This window comes from Manacus vitellinus, unplaced genomic scaffold (assembly GCF_001715985.3).
Source record: "Manacus vitellinus isolate BGI_N305 unplaced genomic scaffold, ASM171598v3 scaffold_76_pilon, whole genome shotgun sequence".
Taxonomy (NCBI): Eukaryota; Metazoa; Chordata; class Aves; order Passeriformes; family Pipridae; genus Manacus; species Manacus vitellinus.
The window spans coordinates 782,816-804,147 of record NW_021940796.1 but is presented as its reverse complement, the minus strand read 5'-3'; the positions used below and the strand labels follow the sequence as shown (position 1 = coordinate 804,147).

General features: G+C 49.0%; 1 protein-coding gene across 2 annotated transcripts in view; it reads left to right on the top strand.

The window, feature by feature from the left end:
- KSR1 (kinase suppressor of ras 1) overlaps positions 1-21,332 on the top strand; it is a 53,222-nt gene that overhangs the window by 27,514 nt on the left and 4,376 nt on the right. Inside the window, exons 2-19 of one of the 2 annotated variants that reach the window (XM_029964634.1) lie at positions 1,047-1,187; positions 10,204-10,351; positions 11,304-11,727; positions 11,952-11,956; positions 13,779-13,839; positions 14,132-14,215; positions 14,787-14,848; positions 14,956-15,062; positions 15,316-15,484; positions 16,709-16,750; positions 17,257-17,311; positions 18,012-18,054; positions 18,161-18,540; positions 18,631-18,727; positions 18,952-19,085; positions 19,502-19,633; positions 19,904-20,039; positions 20,386-20,519. In XM_029964634.1, the coding sequence (XP_029820494.1) occupies positions 10,243-10,351; positions 11,304-11,727; positions 11,952-11,956; positions 13,779-13,839; positions 14,132-14,215; positions 14,787-14,848; positions 14,956-15,062; positions 15,316-15,484; positions 16,709-16,750; positions 17,257-17,311; positions 18,012-18,054; positions 18,161-18,540; positions 18,631-18,727; positions 18,952-19,085; positions 19,502-19,633; positions 19,904-20,039; positions 20,386-20,519 (2,174 nt within the window). In that variant the 5' untranslated portion in view covers positions 1,047-1,187; positions 10,204-10,242. The remainder of the gene's footprint in view (positions 1-1,046; positions 1,188-10,203; positions 10,352-11,303; positions 11,728-11,951; positions 11,957-13,778; positions 13,840-14,131; positions 14,216-14,786; positions 14,849-14,955; positions 15,063-15,315; positions 15,485-16,708; positions 16,751-17,256; positions 17,312-18,011; positions 18,055-18,160; positions 18,541-18,630; positions 18,728-18,951; positions 19,086-19,501; positions 19,634-19,903; positions 20,040-20,385; positions 20,520-21,332) is intronic. The other variant, XM_029964635.1, reaches the window with a different exon arrangement.

The following is a 21,332-nucleotide window of genomic DNA, read 5'->3' as shown; positions in this document are numbered from 1 at the left end:
CTCATAACACAAACCCTCAGTTAGCTTCATAGGAAAGCACTTGAACCCTAAGAGGAGACACATTATAATGGCCAAAGAATCCATGTTTGTTTTTTTCTTTACATTCTTAGTCTGATCTTGTCCCAAATGGTAAAATTTGTTGACTAAGAACATGTTTTGGTTTATAAATCACGGATCAACTAACTTGCTTTAAGGCATTGTTTTGTTAGGAAGGTTTTGAAGCTTAAACCTGCCCCACAGGAATGTGTGACAGTGAGCAATCTTTGGAGAGTATTTGCTTTCTGGTGAGCAAACATCAGACACAAATAATATTCCTTCTTGCTGTCTTATTCTTCTGTGCCCAAAGTGAAGAATTCTGTGTAGTGCATTTGCCACGAGATGGTCAGGTGATAAAAGCTTTGGAATAAAACTTTAGAATAGAAGATGGTCAGCAATCAGCTAGTCCAACTGCCTGAATTTTTGTTCTTTTAAGTTAACTGCTTTTAATGTTGATTTTTTTAGTAGGAATGCCCATCAGATAACAGCCTCGGAGTTTTTGGGTACTTTGGCTATTCCTGCCTCACTGATCTTCTAGACCAAATGAAGACCAGATGTAAGAGAATTCAACAAACACACAGGACCAAGGGACGAGCAGGCAGATGGTCCTGCAGGTTGGGCTCGTGCTGCCCACAGCATCCCCAGAGAGGTCCTGTGGACATGTGCAGTGCCTTCAAATGAATGTAACTCATTGTTTCAAACGGTTGGGATCCCTTGTGTATTTTGGCAAGACACTCAGGCTCTGCACAGCACTGTTGTTGATGGGGGTTTAGAGCAGAGTCTTGCAGGGATGGGCCCTGCAGGGTTCTGCCTTGTGCTGGAATGTTGGAGAGCAGAGCTGCTCGCAGTGAGGGAGATGCACTGGATGGATTCCCCTGAGTGCTCAGAGGAGTATGTCGGTGTTCTGTCCTGAAGGAGCCCTGCTCACACCCCAGCAGCCCTTAGCACCAGCCCTGCCTGGGGGGTGACAGTGTCCCAGGGCCTGAGGCTGGGCTGTGTTGTCCCCACAGGTGAAGCTCATCGACTACATCCACCGGCAGCGGCAGTGCAAGCTGAGCGTGCCCCTGAGCGACAGGACGGCCGAGCTCAACAGCTACCCCCGCTTCCACGACTGGCTGGACATCGTCAACGTGAGGAAGGAGGTCGTGCAGGTAAGGAGGGGAAGGCAGCCCTCAGCACAGAGCCCTCCTGGCTCTCCAGAACGTTCCAGGCTGCCTGCTGGCTTTAAGTTAGTTCCTGAACTTTCGGGCAAGGTGAGAGGGTGTGGGTACACAGGGGGACCTGTGGTGGGAAGGGAGCTTCCTCTCTTCCCAGAGCAGTGCTGAAACCCTCCCTTCCCACTGTCCTCCTCCCAGAGTTCCTGGGCATCTCCTCACTCCAGCCTTGGAAGCAACACTCACACCTACTGCTCAGGGTGAGACCAAAGTCCTGCACCACCAGGGCCTCCTCTCCTGCCCCCTGGGTCTGAGAACAACTGCACCACTTAATCATTACTACCTTTTAGATAATAACAGTACACTGCCACACTATGTTCTGTGTCACATTAGCCAAAACAGAACCAACATTACAATTACACACACAGAGCTCAGTCCACTCACAGCTAAACAAGGCAGAAAAGGTTTTTTCCATTCTTTTTCCCGTTTTTGCCTCTGTAGGCCAGGTCACAGTGTTCTCATTCAGCTTCCTTTGATCTTTAACCAAAAATTTTGTTTGACTTCAGCAGGAATCTGCCCAAGTGAAAAATTCCACAGATTTCCATGGGAATTATTCCAGTGGTCTCTGGTGAAACGGGATGAGTTCAGGACCGAGTTGTTCCTTTTATTTCCTACTCTTCATTTTGAATGTGGTGCTGGTATTGCCTTCCAGCCCAGCGAGGTTTTGGGTGGCACAGCTGAAGGTGCAGCAGTGACAAGAGAGGATAAAAGCAGCCTGTGCCGTGGCCAAGCTGCCAGGCTCCCAGCTAGTGTTGTTTCTAAGGTTACTGGAACTGCCTGAGCCTAAAAGAATGTCTTTGTAGCTCTTTTATAAATCCTTTGTGGTGCCTGCAGAACTGGGGGCAGGGAGGAGGTGAAGAGAAGGGGGGAGGGAGGTGGACAGTTCAAATCTGCCCCATCCTGCTAGTTCAGGGAGCAGAGAGGGTTGGGACTGCCCTTCAGTGTGTGTGGTCACTAAAAGGGGTGAACAAATTCGGGTTTGGTCTAAGGCAGGAGGAATTCTCCAGCTCTTTCTTATTTTGATTCGTGCTCTCTTGCTGCCCCCTCCCAGGCAGTGCCCAGTGTAGGGAACTCTTCCTTTTGTTCTCTGGGAGGGAATTACAAGAGGTGTACAAAGCACTGAAATTCTTCTGGGATTCCAGATGTATGGTTAGTTTTTAAGAGTTCTGCATCCATTTCAAGCAGCTGCAAACAGCTTCTGTAGCATCTGTATTAGCTGGACAAGAGAACTGCAGCACCTGATGGGTCATTAAAATGATTTCTGAGTAGCCATGTGGGACAGGCTGTGAGAAGTGGAAATAGATGGGCTAATAAACTAAGTGCTCTGTTCTTGCAGTGCTTTTTTTTTGGTCCTGTTACTGCACTGCCCAGAAAATAGCAATGCAGCACTGTTGGTGTTTGACACTGCCATCAGCACAGTGCAGGGAGCTGTCTGGGATGAGCTACCTTTCAGGAATGTCACAGGTATCATGGGATCATCCCTGCTCTTGCTTAGATTTCATAGAGCATGTTGAACTGCATTTCGGCTGAAAGCTTTCAAAATGGAAATCACAGACAGCAGGAGCTTTAATAGATTAGTTATTACATCCTTTAGAATGGTCTCCTGCTTTGTGCACACAGCCTGTGACAGGACTGGGGGGAGAGTTGGGGGGGAGCCTTTACAGAGATGGCTGAGCAGCTCACCCAGTGAAAATGGAGACCCTCAAGTCCCTGCCTGGTTCTGTGTACAAGGGACACTGGGAACAGCTTCCCAGCTCTCAGATACTCTCAGCTCACTGTAAAATGGAAATAGCCATACTGGGTTTCCTTCTTAAGGCTTCCAAAAAGTGCTACAGAGGGAAGGAGAACCCCACAAGTGTTGTCATAGTGTATTCATGTAGGCACACAGCCCTCTCTTCTTGGGCCTTTTAGGCTCTGCAACTAGTTGGAGGAGTTGCCAAGTACCTGCAGAGTCTCAGAATAGCTGCACCAGGGGCTGCCCTGAGAGCTGACCTGAGAGCTGACCAGAGCAGCAGGCACAGCACAGGGGGAGGTGCAGGTGGAAGGCTCTCTGGGCACCCTGTTTGTCAGGGACAGATCAGGAGAAAGGCCTGAGTTCATGGGTTTTTTGCTTTTTTAAAGGTTTCTGATTCCCTTTGCATTTCTGGTGTTGCTGGAAGGAGTATTTTGAAGATTGTGCTAATCTGTGACATAACACCTTTGAAAAGCAGCCTAATTGCAAGAGTTCTTTGGCTCAGTGGTGAGGGAAACAATGCTCTGTTTCTCTCTCTCCCCTCCCCTCCCCTCACCCCCCCCAGTCCTCTCCCAAATAAAGCTGCCATGCAGGGAAGCACAGAAGCTCCCAGGCTCTCCTGTCAGAAATAGAGCACCAGCTCCAATTTAGAATATCTGCTGACTCCTCCACTCCAGAGTGAAGACTATTTTTGCCCAGTGACTTGCTCTAGACACTGCGAAGCTCGAGCGCTCCGAAGCTCTGGCAATTCTAACTGCCGCCTTCTCGTTGGGCTCCTTTATTTCTTTGAAAACCTATATTTAAAACAAGAATAATGACTGCTTGTAAAACCCTTTAGTTCTGGAAGAGATTACAGCGCTGACAATGCACTGTTTATGGCGCTGGGCAAGAGCTAAAGCTGCCCTGGGCAGGGACAGCAGCGAGCCGGTGACGCTGCGCGCGGTGCGAGGGCTGGGCTGCGCCGGCCCGGCGGCCCTGCAGGTACGTGGGGAACACCAGCCTGGGCTCTGGGCTCCTGTTTGCTCTCTGTGAACACAGTTCTGAGGGGTAAGAAACTGTGAACCCCCACCCCAGCCTGTGCTGTTCCTGTTGCTTTGTTCTTGTTCCTCTGCTCGGTTTCCAGACAGATGTTTATCACAGCAAATGGTGGCCGTGTGGAGCAGGCTCTGCTTTGGAGCTGGGCTCACACTGGGCTCTAACTTGCTTTTTAGGGATTTTTTTTTTTTTAAGAAATGCTGGAGTCCTTGTTTTTGGCTAGGAGTTCTAGAGATTGATTAGCACTGTGTATGTGTGGTTTAATAGTGAAAATGGTTAAATATGGTGGATTGAAACCAGGCAAGGAGGTACTTAAACTGAGATCTAGAAAAGACAGGACAAGGAACCTTACAGACAGAAGGTATGTTTATGCTATATAGTGGTCTCAGGGGGATAAAAGTTGCTCTGAAAATGACCCTACAAAAATACACTGATCTGGATTGTCCTGTTCCCCTTGGGACCTGGAGTTGGGAATTGAGGGGGGAGCAGGAGGGAAGGAGGATGAGAACAGAGCACTGTCCCCACTCTTAAGCTGATGGAAGAAGCCTCTTGCAGAGCTATTTACTGGGTTCTGGGCTTGGGGCATGTCTACCAAAAGAGGAGATTAAAAAAAATCTCTGTTGGCTTATTTTCTTCAGTACAGAAAGCAATCCTCTCTGCCTTTATGTTGTCCTTCCCAGAAACATAACTTGTATTTGTTCCCACATGTAACTTGTCACTGTCTTAAAAAGTAACTTAAGAACAGTCATCTCCTTACCATCTTGCAAAGCATGTCTGGGCTGGCCATGGAGCAGGGGTGGGTGTCAGTCAAGCCTGGAAGGCTGTTTTTAGAGTGGGTGACTGCCATGCACGGGGAAGGCACATCCTGACCAGGAGCTGCCATCCAGCAGCAGGGCTGTGCACCCAGGGGGGCTGTGGGAGCAGAGGCAGCAGTGCTGTGGCTGTGGCTGGTTTATGGCTGTTCCACCTGGGGGATGTATTTGACTTCCAGTGTAGGTACCTTCCTATGGGACCTGCTGCCTGCCTGTGGAGCCCATCTCCTTCCTCATTTATGGCCAAGTCCTGCTTGTCAGAGCAGAGCTGAGCAAGGCAGGGGCACGCTGGGCACAGGGGGAGCAGAGCAGGAAGAGCTCATGCCTTGAGCAGGAATTGTCTGCTCAGAGTCTCCTGCTGCCCCTGGGAAAATCTGCAGAGGATGAGCCACTGGCCAGGGGTTGGTACCACGAGCCCAGGGCAGAGGGTGCTGTTTGCATGGAGTGTGGTCCAGCTTGAAGCAGATCAGTTGTCAGAGCAGTGCTGAGGGTTTTCTGTGTGTGCATCCTTGCTTTGGATGGGGATAGAAGAGGCAGATCTGCCTAAGCCTATCAGGTTTCCACAGCTGTATCCTCCCATCTCTGTCTGTCAGCATATCTGCATGAACAGGCCACGAGGACTGTGGCTCTTTGCTGGGGATTTCCATGGGTCTGGCAGCAGGAGCTCTGACTGGACCACCAGATAGCAGAGATCCTGGATGTGCTAATTGTGTATGTGCAGATTAACTCTGTCCTGCAGGCTTCCTTGAGCTAAAACTCCATCACTGTGTTCCAGCTGAAGGTCCCTCCCCAATGTAAACAGCTCTTGGAAAATATTCTCTCCCACTGCAAGGGTTCCCTTCCCCTGCCAAGGGTGCAGGTGCCCCTGGCAGCCTTGTTCAGGTGAATCATTCATGGCCTGAGGTCGGCCCCAGGCTCCTGCTCTCCCTCGGGGTCTGCAACTGCTACCTCTGCCTTCCACAGAAGTAGTGACAGCAGCAGTCCTGTCCCAGAGAGCCAGGGGAAGGGAATGCCCCGAGCCTGGCAGCTCCTCTCACCCGCCTGCTGCGAGGGGAGCCAGCGAGGAGGGTGATGTCAGGTGAAACCGTAGCCTGGTTATGCTCACAGCTTAATGCAGGCTGGAAATTTCATGTGAGAGGCTTTCCAGAATGCCCATAAAATCTCCAGGAATTTAATAATGCAACAATTTTCAGTACCATCTTCCCCAGGCACCAGAAAACCAGAGCAAAATAACAACTAGCAGGCACAAGATGTTCTTAAGAGCATCTTTACATGCTTTGCTTAGAGCTATCAGTGGGAATTTAAGCACCTTATGTAATGGGCTTTCTCTTCCAGCATCTGCTGCTTCACGGGAGGATGATTGGAGAGGGAATGTATTGATTTGAGAGGAGGCATTTGGGGCCTTGACAACTGTCCAGCTTTACAGGAAGAGCTGTGGCTACTGGGTCGAGGAGCAGGTCAGGCTGATTTTGCAGAGTGCAGCAGCAGCATTAGCTCCATAGGCTTATCTGCAGGGTGGAATCTTTACCAAAAATAACCCCTCCACTGTGTTAGATACCAGCATTTTTGCCATGTTTCAGGGATTTAAGTTGGACACCAGACAAGATTAAAGACTTGTGTGAACTCTTCACCCAGACTAATTGAGGCTAACCCTTGGATGGCTCCTTGGATGCAGTGGTACTCACTCTGCTCTCTTCAAACGTGTCCCATTAAGTGCAGTCTGTGTCTGATAAGTGGGAGGGCTTTATAGGAAAGTCCTTTTACCTCTTGTAGAGAGGAGTGATTTCCTGGTTTGGGCTTTTTAGCATCACTTCTGCCAAGCAGAAGCCTTACTGTGGTACGGCTTTAGATTTACTGAGGTGCTGGAGATTGAAAGCAGGTTCTGTCTTCTCCTGCTCTTTCTCTCCTAATTAAATCTGACCTTATTATTAGAATACTATCTGAGTACTTTGCAGCTTCCTTTGTCAAGGCAAGGTGTGCCCAAGGAGGTGGTGTTGAGCTTGGCTTTAATGCAAGCCTTTAACCTGCATTTTTAAAGCTTTTTTTTGAGAAGCTTCAGCACCCACTGAAGAAGCAGTAAAGGGTAGTGAAGTAAAGAGAGGTCAGATGGACCCACATTTCTCACCCTCAGTGCTGGGGGTAACCCCTGTGCAAGGACCCAGAATTGCACTGAGGGGTTGGGGCCCACCACATGCCCCTCTGCAATGGACCCTGTCAGGGCCCTTCACGGGGGCCACTCTCCCCCCAGCACAACAGCTGAGCCAGGGCAGCAGCAGAACCTGTTCCCAGAGCCCCCTGAACTAGTGACCCTCCTCCTGTCACACTGGCTGGGGGCTAGCACAGAGCTAAAGCATTGCAGGCCAATCTTACAGGGATCAGGTTGGCCAGTTTTATATTAAGCCACCACATATGTGCAGCACATGAGTGGCTGTTTAAAGAAAGCCTCTTACTGCCCCTCCCTCCCCCTCGGTGAAGGCTTATTTCTTTTGTCGCGTGTCATGGGGGCTGGCAGCAGGTTCAGAAAGTCTGAGCTCTCCCAGCTCAAGGTCACTGGGATTGTTTAAATATAATCTCCTTTTCTGTACTTTATACTTTCCTACAACTCGCTATTCGGTCTTTATAAAATTAAACGATTGAGCAAAAGAGTAGATTGGAGTTTGCCTGTGGGCCCAGGCCCCTCTGTCAGGGTCTGTGTGCTGGGAGTGCAGAGCTGGGGGGGCTCTGCTGCTCAGCTGGACCATCCCAGGCCACACACTGAGCTGAGAGCACAGAGCAGTGAGCTCAGGCTTGGAGCCCCCCTCAGAGACTGTCCTGCAAATGGATGGACAAAGGGAAAAGTCCCTGACACTCGGAAGAGCTCAGTAGTTTGGTGTCTTTTAAAAATTGTTTTCAAAGGTTTTCTCTGCAATGAGGAAGGCTTGAATCCTTGATCCAGCTGGAAGGCTGGTTCCTGCCACAGAACAGGCATTGGAGAAACCAGATCCCCAATGGTCCTGCCACCAGTCCCACCCCAGCTGGCCCTGCATTCCAGCTGCCACTGGCAGTGGGGGGAAAGCTCTGCTTTCCTGAGGAAACCTCAGGTTTCTTCCACTTAACCAACTGACTCACTGACAGCTCTAAGTTACTGGTTACATGTGTGGCAGGAAGGCTTGGGAGGTGAGGGGATCCTGGGTGACAACAGGGCTGGGGAGCTCCTGCTGGGATCTGGGATGAGGCTGCTGCCTAGAACAAGGGCTGTGTAGCCAGGGTTGTTTTCTTAATGGGGTGAGGAAATGTTTCAAGATAATTCAAAAATTACATCACTGTAATCGCGCTTACTCCGAGACTGTGACAGCATGAAATGGGATAAATGTTTTTGTGAGACACTGTTTTCCCTTACACTTAACAGGGCACCATTGGCTTCCCTGCTCCAGAGCCAGGGGCACCTGGGGTGGGGTAAAGAGCTGTCTCCATGTTGCACTAAACCTCGGCCCACCTTTGTCCTGGTCCCTTTTCGTGTTGCCAAGGGCCTGCCCCCTGCCTGGCAGGACAAAGCTGCTGCTGTGAGAATCCAGGGAGAGGAATTCAGGGGATGCTGGGGAAAGGACAGACTGTAGGAAGGACTTGGGGCAGTTCTGTTGTTCCCAGCCCAGCTCTCTGGGGCTCTGTGTGGGCAAACCTGTGCTGCCTTCGTGCTGCAGTGTTGGAGCTGTGCAAACCCATCCCGGGTGCAACTCTGAGCATCCAGACCCCTGGGATGTTGTCCTTTGGAGTGTGATATCAGAGCAAGTTCCCAGGAGATAGATTTTGCACTGTGTTTTTACTGGAGTCTTTGAGCTTCCTGCATTTTATCCAAGTGGAAATCATTCAGGAATGGGCTTTTTGGGGGTAGTCTTACTCCTGCATTGCGATGCTGCAGGTGTGCAGAAAAATGAGTAATAATACCCAGCATCAGCTGGGATGTCTGTGCTTTTGTTATTCTGCAAAGATTAATTATGGGAAAAAATCGATCCAAACTTCATTGAACTCTGGCTCTGCTCTGGCCCTGCTTTGTGCTTGCTGCTCATTTAAATTCCTGGGCTCTCCTTGAGTCAGCTGTGTTTTGTGTTTCTTCCAGCTCAGGGCATGTGACAGAAGATGCAGGATGTGTTTCTTAGACTTCTGCCCTTTCTTAATTTACTCTTTTTCATTGCTCCATGCCACAGTTACTAAAAATGGAAACTCTGTGATTACTCTCTGTGTTACCACCTCCAAAGCTCCAAAGGCTGGGGCTGTTCAGCACTGTCACAGCTCAAAGTCCTGCGTCAGCTCTCAAAAGCACAAGTCTGGACTAAGAAAGATGCAATTGTTAAAGGACATTCAGCACATTCACATTTGCTTTGGAGTCGGAAGTGAGGTTTAAGGACTAGAGGATTTCCAGCATTCTGTTTCTCCAGGCACTGAGACACAGTTTTGAGTTTCCCCTTCAAATAAAAGTTCAAACCCTTTTATATAGCTTGACTCCAGGAGCTGAAGCTTTAGAGAAGAGGCCAAATATTGTGAAATTTGTGATCTCATTGTGAGAGTGGGCAACAGGGAGGTTTGTTTAGGCAGAACTTTCAGGGAAATTCCTGGGTATCTGGGCTAAATATCCTGGTTTTGTTTATTAACCACAATTGCTGCAGACTTACACTGGAAACATTTGAATGGGGGAAGAGAGAGAGACCCAGCTCAGTTCTGTGTCAGGAAATACCAGATCGTTTTGTGCTTTCCAGGCTCTTGTATCTTTTGTGTCTGCCTGATCTGAACCTTATCTCTGGGGGGGTTTGGTGTATTAAGACGTAGTAGGAGTTCTGCACAAATATCTCTCCAGGCAGGATACGGGTAAGGCTGGTTCTCTGATGGAGGAAAAATGCAGGAGGAGGAGGAGGTCGCTATCTCTGTCAAAACATTTCTTTTGTGTTCAAGAAAAGAAGTAATTTTCCTCACTGTTTCTGCTTTTCACTTCACTACTAAAAAGCCAAACATCTTTATCTGACGTTTTTTCAGGTTTCAGGCCTGTTTTGTTTCTGACTGCTATTTTTAGGAAAAAGTTGTTTCATTGGTAGCTTTGCAAAAGTACTGAGTGAAAGCTTTCCAGTAGGGGAGAAGACTATTTCAATCACCTCTAAACCTGACTTAAATACCAGCCAGTGCCCAGCCCCAGTGCTGCAGAGCACACTCACACATGGGGCAGGGGGCAGGGAGCAGCTGTTGGGCACTGCTGGATCTGTTAAGAGAGGGGCACTACCAAACTGAGTAAATCATGAGTCAGACCAGGCAGTGAGACAGGGCACTATTCAAAGTATGCCAGAACAACAGGTGACAGTCCTATTTAGATATGGACAGTAAAAAAAGGTGCCTTGTTTTTCTGCAGAGGATACCAGAGGAGCTGACCTTGGATGCCTTACTAGAAATGAATGAGTCAAAGGTGAAGGAAACAATGAAGAGGTGTGGTGCCAGAGATGAGGAGTGCTCCAGGCTCAACGGGGCACTGAGCTGCCTACGGAAGGTGACAGAATCAGGTACAGACTGTCTTGTTCTCACATGGAATTGGGGTCTTGGCAACCCAGGCCCATCCTGCTCCCTTGAGAATCTGCAAACCCTCCAGACAGTGTCTGTGGTATATTCTGTAACCACTGTCAGTTTGCAGCTCTTGCATGTCCATGAAGGTGCACTGATCAAACACAGCTAGAGACCTGAGCTGGATTTGGTTTTGACATGAAGTCAAATAAATAAATGGAAATAAATGTATGAGGAAATATCCTCTCCTACTCAATAGACTATATCTTTTTTCCCCTCTCTGTTCAGAGTTGTGTCTAATGCTCCAGTTCGTCCTCCATCAGTCAGTCCACATCCTTGACCTAACAAATACAACCAGATTCCGTGTATGTGATCCCCTCCCCTCATATTGCCAGCTCAGAGAGAAGCCCTGTCACCTTCCCCAGGCACTTCCAAAGGCACTGTAAAATCTGTTTGTACAGGAGCCTCTCCTAGCAGACTGGTACTAACATGCATTACATCTTTCTTTGTAGCAATTATCAATCTGTCACTGAAAGGTGATGTTTCCTGTTGGTATTATGACAGTTCATTCATTTGCAAGTCATAAAGATTAGTTAATGGAAAAGTCAGCAAACAGCTCAGTTTCATATTTCCTTTTTTCTAATCTTTCATGTCACAGGCTGTCAAATATTTCCCATCCACACTGTGTCAAACCAGCCATTGCTCAGAAGTCATGGCATTCACTTAGACAGAAATGGCACTTTTAAAAATGCAGGTATATGTCTCTCAGAAGCCAAACTCAGGCCCTGTGCTGAGATTTACCAGGCTGGGGCCTCGCTGGAGCCCGTGGGATCTCCCTCCCCATGGAGCAGGCACGACACCCCCTGCACGGGGGCACCTCAGAGCCCAGGGCAGCCCGTGTGGGTGTGGAGGTGCTGCCCCGTGTGCCAGGCACTGACTCTGCTCTCTGCTCAGGTGGGGAGCTGAAGGACGACGTGCTGGTGACCCCGCCCGAGGCGCGCCGGGACAGCGGCTCCTGCCCGGACCCCGCGGCCCTGCCCGTGCCCAGGGCCAGCCCCCAGCCCCGCTGTGGGTCCGTGTCCACGGCCCCCCCCGCAGACCCTCTGCAGAGCCTCGGCCCCTCCGTGTACACAGAGAGCCTCCTGGAGCCCCCGGTGCCCCCGGCCCAGGGCAGGCTGGCACCCAGGACTCACAGCATCACCATCACCCCCCCGGCCACCCCGCAGGCCAAGCGGCGCCACAAGCTGAAGCCACCACGGACTCCTCCCCCCCCTTGCCGGAAGGTTTTCCAGCTGCTGCCCAACTTCCCGACCCTCACGAGGAGCAAGTCCCACGAATCACAGCTGGGAAACAGGATAGATGAAGTTCCTCCAATAAAGTAAGTTCTTTCCCAGACTGGAGCTGGAGCTCTCCCCACCAAACTGTGCCACGTGTAGGCAGGACAGTGCTGGCACTGCAGCAGCTTCAGGAGCCTGTGCAAAACCAGGGCTGTTTGCAAACCTGACAGCAAATGCTGCAGGCAGCAGTTCCTGTTCTAGCCCAGTGTGAATCCTGTCACAGGAATATGGTGGCTAAAAAAAATATATCTCTTTTTCTTTCTAGGTTCGGTAAGAGACTCTTCTGGGGGTGTCTGCAGTGCCTTGCTGAGAAAGAAGAACCTGTGCTTGTCAGCTCCCTGTTGGTCATCCCTGTGCAGCCTCTGGAGGGTCTCCTCAGGCCCTCCTATCCCAGAGTTTCTGTTACCTGAGCAGGAGCTTGGCCTGCTGCAGAACTGCAGGGCTTTTACTTTTTTGTACCTGATGTTTTTTCAGATGACAACAGCAAGGAAAAGGAATAGTGATGTTTCAAGGGTTAAAGGGAGGGGTTTGGGTGTAAGTGCTTGTCTCTACCTCAGACAGCTGGTACTGATGCCTTTTGGTACTAGAAATGTCATATCTAACCATTTGGTGTCTTTGGATATTCACTGCCCAGTGTCTCTGCAATGAAATTAGACAGTTATGTGCAGCCTTCTGAGAAAGCTTCAGCAAGTGCTGGAATGTGGAATATTCCCCTGGTGCTGAGGAGTCTGTTCACGTGGTTAATGTCTGACAGGACCAGGGCTGTGTTTTTATCCAGTGCCATGCCCATGCTATTGGGAGTTCCAGCTACTCTGAGGGGTGTGTGTCCCAGACACAACCTGGAACCTTGGGACTTAATGGAGAGACATTGGAGCAGCTTGGAAAGGGTGCAAAAGCATCAAAGCATTAAAAAAAGTATAAAAGTCTAAATAAGGACAGTATAGCACTGCACATATATCCAATGCCCCTTAAAACAAAAACCCCAGGAATTACTTCCAGGAATGGAAGATTATAAAATGAAAATGCCAGCAGCAATCTGAGCATTTCCCTGTGGAGAGTGACATAATTTGTGCAATGAATGAAAAAAGCATTAGAATAAATTCAGACAGAAATGAAGGATTTCAGTGCTTTTCTGCATGCAGTCATATTGGCTGGGTTAAGATCTCTGCTGTGGGCTGGTGAGTCCCAGTCAATCCCAAGCTGGTTTATATTCATTAGAACTCTTCAGTGAGGATTTATCCATCTTACCCCATGTTAACAGCCATCTGAAGTTGTGTTGGGATCCATCTGGATGGTTGTGCATTTGGATGGCCACACTAGACCAGCAATATTCCCTGCAAAAGCAGCTAACCATTGCAGCCCAAGAGGCTGAAGACCACAGACACCTTTAAATCTTCACTGGACTAATGATTAAAAAGAATCTGGTGCCATCTAGGGTCAAGTGAGAGACTGGCTCTGTGTAAGCACCAACAGCCCTGGCTGTGCTGACACTTGCAGATTTGAGTTTAGTCCAGATTTGGAATATTTAGATAGATTTAGTTCAGGAAATATGCCAAAATCTGAGTATTTGAGAGTTTTCAGAAAGTTATGTGCTCTAACCACTGGAGTGCTGGATTGGCCTTTTGAAGTCTAGGTCTCCCTTTCTGCACTTACCAGCTCACTAAGTGAGCTCACATATACATTTTTATCCTGGGTCATGCTGACCCCGTCTGGAAAACTGAGATAATTTTCAGTGAAAAAGAACATTCTGAAATCTGCTGACACTGCAGGAAAACTGGCTGATGGTATTTGTGGTAAACCAATTGGAAGTAAACCAGTTAGGAATAAAGTCTGACTTTCCACTTTAAGAATGTCTTAGACCTGATCAGATGGACTTCTGTAATCCCTAAATGTAAACCATCACGATTTATCAAATCAATGGAAACCAGTGCAAGGGCAGGAGCTGCAGCAGCTCTGCAGCAACAGTCTGAGCTGTGGTGCTGACACTCTGGGCTGCTGGGGCTGACTGTGGCAGTGACCATTTGGTTTCTGTCCACACTGGTGAGCAGGTGTGGGCAATGCTTCCCTAAACCCTCCTTTTGTTCCCCACCAGAGCTCTCCCAGGGATCCCCTCAGACGGTACGAAGAGACTTTGGCCTGGCAGTGACACACAGGTGAGCAGCACAGGGACAGCCCAGGGGACACAGGGACAGCCCAGGGGACAGTGACACACAGGTGAGCAGCACAGGGACAGCCCAGGGGACAGTGACACACAGGTGAGCAGCACAGGGACAGCCCAGGGGGACACGGCTCTGAGGTGGGTTTGGATCAGCCCAGCCAGGGCTCTGCACCAACCACCCCCTGCCCCTTTCACAAAGAGCTCAAGTACAGCCTGTAACTACCCACAAAGGTTCATTTTCCCTTAGGCACCAGTTAACACCAGTTTCTCCCCTTGTCTCTACTCAGGTTCTCTACAAAGTCCTGGCTGTCTCAGATCTGCCAAGTCTGTCAGAAGAGCATGATGTTCGGGGTGAAGTGTAAGTACTGCAGGTGAGCACGCAGGGATGGTCACAACAGCCTGGAATTGGATTCATTACAACCTGCAGTAACACAGCTCTTGGTGGGATGCACTCTTGGCAGTGGCACCATTTCTCAGTCCTTCTGACCTAGCAAAGGGATGCTTTGGAACAACTCACACTTCAGGTTGTCAGCCTGACACATGAATGAACCAAATTTATTTCCCTGCCACAGACTTCCTACCTCATCCTGGGCAAATCTTGCAGTGGGAGCTGGATCCCTAAATAACAGCCAGGATTTTAAATTTTGCTTCTCTCTCTGGGTTGTTAGTCCAGAGCACTGAGATTTTAGTGCTTCACTGTTGCTGGATGAGAGTCAGTGAAAGTAGCTATATTAAAAATAAATCAGATGCTAAGAAACGTGTATGGCCTTCATGAGTCTAATGACACACATAATAGGATTCTCCATATGAATGCTGCTGCTTTGGGGCCTGGGCATTCCAGAACTCCCTCTGAGATTACCATAAGAATTACAAATTAAGGATAGGCTTCCTCTTTTTGGGAAAGAACAAGTCCTTATCTAACATGTAATGGTTCTCTTTCAGATTAAAATGTCACAACAAATGTACTAAAGAGGCACCTGCTTGTAGAATATCCTTCCTTCCCAGTAAGTAATTTTCTACAAATTCTTGGCATTTCAATGTAATTGATGGTATAGCAAGAATAAGAACTCTGATTTAAGCTGTTTTTCTCCCTTCTTCAACCTGTTTTCAGTAGCAAAAATAAGAAGAACAGAGTCTGTCCCCTCTGATATCAATAATCCAGTAGACAGACCCACAGAACCACAGTTTGGAACTCTCCCCAAAGCACTAACTAAAAAGGTACGTGGTGGCAGCAGGATCTTGGTGGTTGGAGCCAAAATGGCACCTTGAGCTTTCACGTTGCAGGAGACTTTGCTGTGTGACATTTTCTCTGTGTAAAACATGGCTTGTGCTCAGCTGCAGGTGCTTACTCAGAAAAACAGTGCCATGATCAAGGCTGGGAACAACTTCCCTCTCTCTGCTGTCCAGCAAACACTGAGGGCAATTCGTCCTTTTTACTGTTTTCTCACCAGTGATTTTCCTTGCTTTACAGGAGCATCCACCAGCAATAAACCACCTGGACTCCAGCAGTAATCCTTCCTCTACAACCTCATCTACTCCATCTTCCCCAGCACCTTTCCAGTCTTCCAACCCTCCCAGTGCAACTCCTCCCCCCAACCCCTCTCCCATGGGCCAGAGGGACGGGCGCTTTAACTTCCCAGGTAAACTCCTCTCTTTAGGAGACCTGGCCAGAGCAGAAAGGCCTCTCTGCAAGTAGAGGCTGACCAGGGAGTTGAAGGTTTCTGAGTACATGGTTGTGCCCTAAGCAAGGTGTGAAGGTGTATTTTGTTACCTGATAAAAGGACATGGTCTGTTCTTACAAGTTTTTAAAGGGTATCAGCAAAAGACCTTTGTAGAAAACAGATTATTGAGGAATGTTGGCACCTTTCTTAAATGATTTGATCTTTCTCTTTTCTCCTTTTTGGAAAAGGACTAAAATAAAATTATATTCTTTCTCCTGCCTTTCCCCTTGTGTTGTACAATGCATGCTGCCTGCTATGTGTGCTCACCAGGGGCTTTAAATCAGGAGCTGGGTGATGGCAGGGAGCAGGCTGTAAAAATGAGAACTGCAGTGAAGGACTTTACCAGGCCATTCCAAAATATAAGCCACAGTCAACATCCATTGTTAAACCATTGACACAGATGTCTGGTGGAGAAGAGTTTACCCTCCATACCTTATGGATTAAGAGCCCCAGTGTGCAGCTTTTACCAGAACTGAGAGGGGCAAGAATTTCTGACAAGGGCAAAGATTTACATACTGAGAATAAATGTAACTCCTTTGATGTGGAACTGAAGTCAGATGCTGCTCAGTAGCTGCTACATCTGGCCTTCAACACTGCTGAATTTTGCATCAGGTTCTGAACTGTGAGTGCTCAAAAGGAGCAGGAACAGAACCAGTTTAGTGTAAGGATTCCACTGCAGCTACTTTGTATTGGGACAAACTACTCAGAAATTAAAAAACTGAAATAAAAAATGCAGATGGCTCATGAGCTTCAGCTTCTGGGGGGGCACCTCTGCAAAGCTGACATGAGAGAGCACTGCAGCAGTCCCAGGCAGCACATGGGCCTGCCTTGGACATTCCTGGCTCTACATTTGCTTCTGCCACGGGGGGTCTGAATGTGCTGTTTGCCCCCCAGACTGTGACTGGTAACAGCTTGTGTTTGATACCTGTCCTCTGTCAGGGCCCTCCCAATGCATGTGCTGGAATTCCCCCTCAGCAGGCTGATAATCTACTAATCTGTTCCCAGCAGTGAGCTGGGACTAATTCATGGAATGCACTTGGGGCACTCACTGATGATCCTCTAACTTGTTTGTGTTGTTTTGTTTTTTTCTCCTGGTATTTTTTTTTTTGCGGTTCTTTTACAAAACCCCAATTAATTAAAAAGCTGCCTACTACCTTCAGCATAGACAACAGTTTATCTTCCCAGGTGAGTTGATTGTTTTAATTCTACTAACCAACTTCTACTGCCAAAACACAACCTGTTTGTAAACCTCTGCATGCTGCCAAAGAACAATAATCCTGCTTTAAAAAAACATGCCTAAACCAATTCAGACTTTCTCTTATCTCAGTGTATACTTGGGCCTCTCTCTCCCCTGAGCCAGGGCATTGATGTGATTTATGTACTGAGATGAAACTTTGAATATTCAGCTGTACAACATTAGCTTCCTGCTCTGGCTTCTATCCACATCCATGTTCCTCCTTTAAAAAGACTCGCTTTTAGGGTTCTGTGCCTGGCCAGGGAAGAGGACTGGGCCAACATGGATAGGAGAGATGAGCATAGTTTTAAATGAATAGAAGTATAAAATCACTTTGTCTGTAATTGAGTTTATAATTCCTGAATAAGAAGGAAATAATTGGTATTGCAATGTTAAAACTTGCAATCTATGAGATTGAAGTGTAAAAGACGTATCATCACTGTTTCTGCTTTCACAGAAATTCCCAGTCCTGCACAAACAGCACAACCTCCAGAAACTGCTGCAGACACTACGTAAGTAGAGTTTGAAATCCTCTTGTTTGCACAGTGTTTACCTGATAATCCTCAGCTCAGTCCAGAAATGCTGTGTTAGGGCCAAAACTGGTCTTAACATCTGAGAACTCACAAGATAATTTTAGTCAGCAAGGGTGATGCTGGTATCCCCAGCTTTATAAAGCTGAATATGACACTTAACTCTAAATGGGACACTAAGGAGTCCAAGCCTTTAATACCTGGTCATGGGGGGTGTGCAGTCCCCAGGTCAGAAGGGTGGGATCAACAGAAGTTGGAGTTTTATAACTCAAGGGGCAAGGCCCACTGGGCTGCAGCAAACAGCTCTTTCAGGATGTGAAGTGCAGGGCATGGAAAAGCTGGCAGCCTGCATTGCCAGCTCTCACAGGGCTGCTCCACTGCAGGGCTTGCAGGAGCAGGAATGGGAGTATCCATTCCTGGAACACACTGTAATAACAGAGCCACTGCCAAATCAATTCCTGCCACTTAATCATTGAGAATCACTTCAGACTCTGTCCCTTGTTTGCTAGAGTGAGCTTAGAGTCCTTCTCTGTTATGTGGAGCAGGAATTGCATTTTTGCCTGACCTACTATAACTCTGCCAGGATCTGTTCTCTGCTGGCTTCTTCCCCCTCCCCTAATGGCAATGCAGCCCCCTCGGTTTTCCACCTCAGGTGGATTTCAGATGTTATTTTCTCTTGCAGCACTGCCCAGCCAGGCCCGGGCGGAGCTGGACGGGAGGCAGAGGTGGGTTCGCGGGTTGGCCCCGAATGTCTCTCGGAGCAGCTGCTGGGCTGCTCTGCCCCCCCCGTGGCACTCTGAGCACACCTTTCCCTTCCCTTGCTGTGAACAGGTGGAAGAACCAGAGGCAAATAAATCGGAGCCCGAGGATGACGAGGACGAGGTGGAGGATTTGCCGAACCGGCGGCCGCACCTGCAGGGGATGATCTACCGCAAACCCAGCCAGACCAGCGTGTACCTGCAGGAGTGGGACATCCCCTTCGAGCAGGTCCAGCTGGGGGACCCCATCGGCCAGGGCCGCTGGGGGAAGGTCTACAAGGGCAAGTGGCACGGGGAGGTGGCCATCAGGCTGCTGGAGATCGACGGCAACAACCAGGATCATCTCAAGCTCTTTAAAAAGGAGGTGATGAACTACAGACAGACCCGGCACGAGAACGTGGTGCTGTTCATGGGAGCCTGCATGAACCCCCCTCACTTAGCAATCATCACCAGGTAAGGACAGCGTCTTACTATTATTTTTAAAATATAAATATTATATATAGCTAGCTAATTTTTTTTTTAATGTGCAAAAATTTCCTGTAGCTTCTGCAAAGGAAGGACACTGCACTCCTTTGTGAGGGACCCCAAGATATCCCTGGACATTAACAAAACCAGGCAGATAGCACAGGAGATCATCAAGGTAAGGGCTCATTATGCCAACGGAGCCACCGGGCCAGAGCTTGGGGGCTGCACTCTGAGCTGGGAGCTGCTCCCTTACACCATCCTGCACAAGTCCCACAAGTGCCCTGTCCCCAGCTAATCCTTTACACTGCAGGTATGAGAGGGAGTTTGTATTAGAAAGCAAAGTGTGCTTGGCAATAATACCAACCCCTCCAACATTTCCATCTCTGCTGTATTTCCCAGGGCATGGGGTATCTCCACGCAAAGGGCATCGTACATAAGGACCTGAAATCCAAGAATGTTTTCTATGACAATGGCAAAGTTGTGATCACCGACTTTGGATTATTTGGAATTTCGGGTGTGGTTCAGGAAGGAAGGTGAGCAGAGGTTTCACTGCTTGGTTCAGCTTTAGAATGACAAATGATGATCAAGTAGGGAAACGGTTCCTGCAGTACCTGGTACCGAGGAGAGTCAGGTGCTTTAGTGCACACTCAGGTTGCACTCTGCACTTTTGCTTTGTTTTCTTTTTGAGCAGATTTCTTCCTACAGTTCCAGCAGCACAGAGCTAGAAAGTTATGGATGGATTAAGACTCAGAGCACAGAACAAACAAAACTTTAAGCCCAGGAGTGGGCTGGAGAGTCAGGCTGACGTGCTTATTTGTTAACGTGGCAAGAAAATGAGAAACAAATAGTCAGCAAAAACATTTGAGTAAATAAAGTCAAAGCATCGGGTGAAGCACAGATACGACCTACACAGCAGTGTTTCAGTACTGCTGCTTTCTTTTGGACTCAGGAGGGAGAATGAACTGAAGCTGCCTCATGACTGGTTGTGCTACCTGGCCCCCGAGATCGTCCGTGAGATGGCCCCAGGGAAAGATGAAGACAAGCTGCCTTTCTCCAAAGCTGCAGATATCTATGCCTTTGGGTAAGGAAGGAACACCCGAGAGTATCATGAGAGCTTGCTAAGTGAGATTTGTTACAGGCCTGAGCCTTCCAGTCAGGGATCCCCTTCTCCCAGGCTGGGGATTCCAGCTGGGATGCATTTTCCTCAGTACTGCAACAGTCATGGTGGGAGGAGTTTGCTGCACAGCTTTGTGCGCCTTCCATAGCTCAGCTGGAGAGGCTGGAGCAGTGTCAGGGTTTGGTGTGTTCCCCTGGGGCAGGCAAAGGCCTGATGTGTGTGTTGGCCTTGCAGGACGGTGTGGTACGAGCTGCAGGCCCGGGAGTGGCCGTTCAGGACCCAGCCTGCCCAGGCACTCATCTGGCAGATCGGCAGCGGCGAGGGCGTCAGGCAGCTCCTGGCAACCGTCAGTCTGGGCAAGGAGGTCAACGTAAGTACCCCGGGGCAGGAGTCCTTCCATACAGCTGTCTCTCAGGAAGAGGGGAGCTGCTTCAAGAGATTTATTTCACTCATAACTCTAAAGATAAAGGGCAGGAAAGAGAACAGGTGAGAATGGCAGGCCAGGTTAGAGGCTAAGCCTGTGCTTCCAGCTGTTGTGCAGAAGTGGACATTCCCCAGCACCAGGAAACTGTTGGGTTGTAAGGGTGTCCAGGCCCTATGTTGAGCAGTCAGTGTCTGCCTGGGCTCACACACGTCTCAGTGCTCAGTCAGCTTTCTGGTCTGCACAGCTGGCCTGTGAGCCAAGTGAGGTAACGAGCCCCAAATGTCCTGTGCAGGAAATCCTCTCGGCGTGCTGGGCCTTCGACGTGAGCGAGCGGCCCAGCTTCACTGTCCTCATGGATATGCTTGAAAAACTGCCAAAACTGAACCGCCGGCTCTCCCACCCGGGGCACTTCTGGAAGTCTGCTGAGTGAGTACCTGCTGCTGTTCCCAGCAGTTATGTCACTCCATGTAAATGACCGTTTCTGAGCTTTTTTTGCCTTCTTGGGGGCTGTCAGACCAGACAGGAGGGGAACACTGTGCTCTTCTGCTTCTCTGGCTCTGGGAAATGATGCAGTTAAGCCACCTCAGTCAGTTCATTGCCTGCTTCGCCATATTCGCCCCCCTCCAGCAGATCCAAACTGATCCAGCTCTTTGGTGTCAGGGAGTATCCACCAACAGCAGGGGAAGGGCCCTGAAGACATGTGTCCCTCCCCTCTGACAGATCCTTTCACACGGTGCACTAACCCCTGCTCCAGCCTGGTCAAAGCTTTGCAATATTTAGTTCTCAAGGGCTTGCTTTAAATAACTGAAAACTAACTCTCATGGTGACTTTTTCCCTTCCCTCCCATATTTCTTTGTAGGTTGTAGCTACTGGTGCAATAACGGGCTCCACCTTGCATGCTTCCATGTGTCGTATCCTAACCAGCAACTTGGACAATCACCTTCCATTAAAAAAGCAAAAACAAACCACGAAATTAACCCATGGACATAATCAACACTTTATCCAAGTCCTCCTTTCTGCCTTTGCTTGGTGTGGGCTGTTTGCTTCAATAACCACTCCTGTCTGCGAGACCTTCCTGCCTAACACCGCGGCCTCCTCTCCCTCTGGAGCGTTCCAGGAGCCTGTGACTCCCCTGGGAAGGTGCAGGGACCTGCCCTGCCTGACCAGGTGCCTGTGCCAGCCTGGGCTGGGTGTCCTGCCCAGCGGGTCCTCAGCACTGGGGCTTTGTGGCTGAAGGTG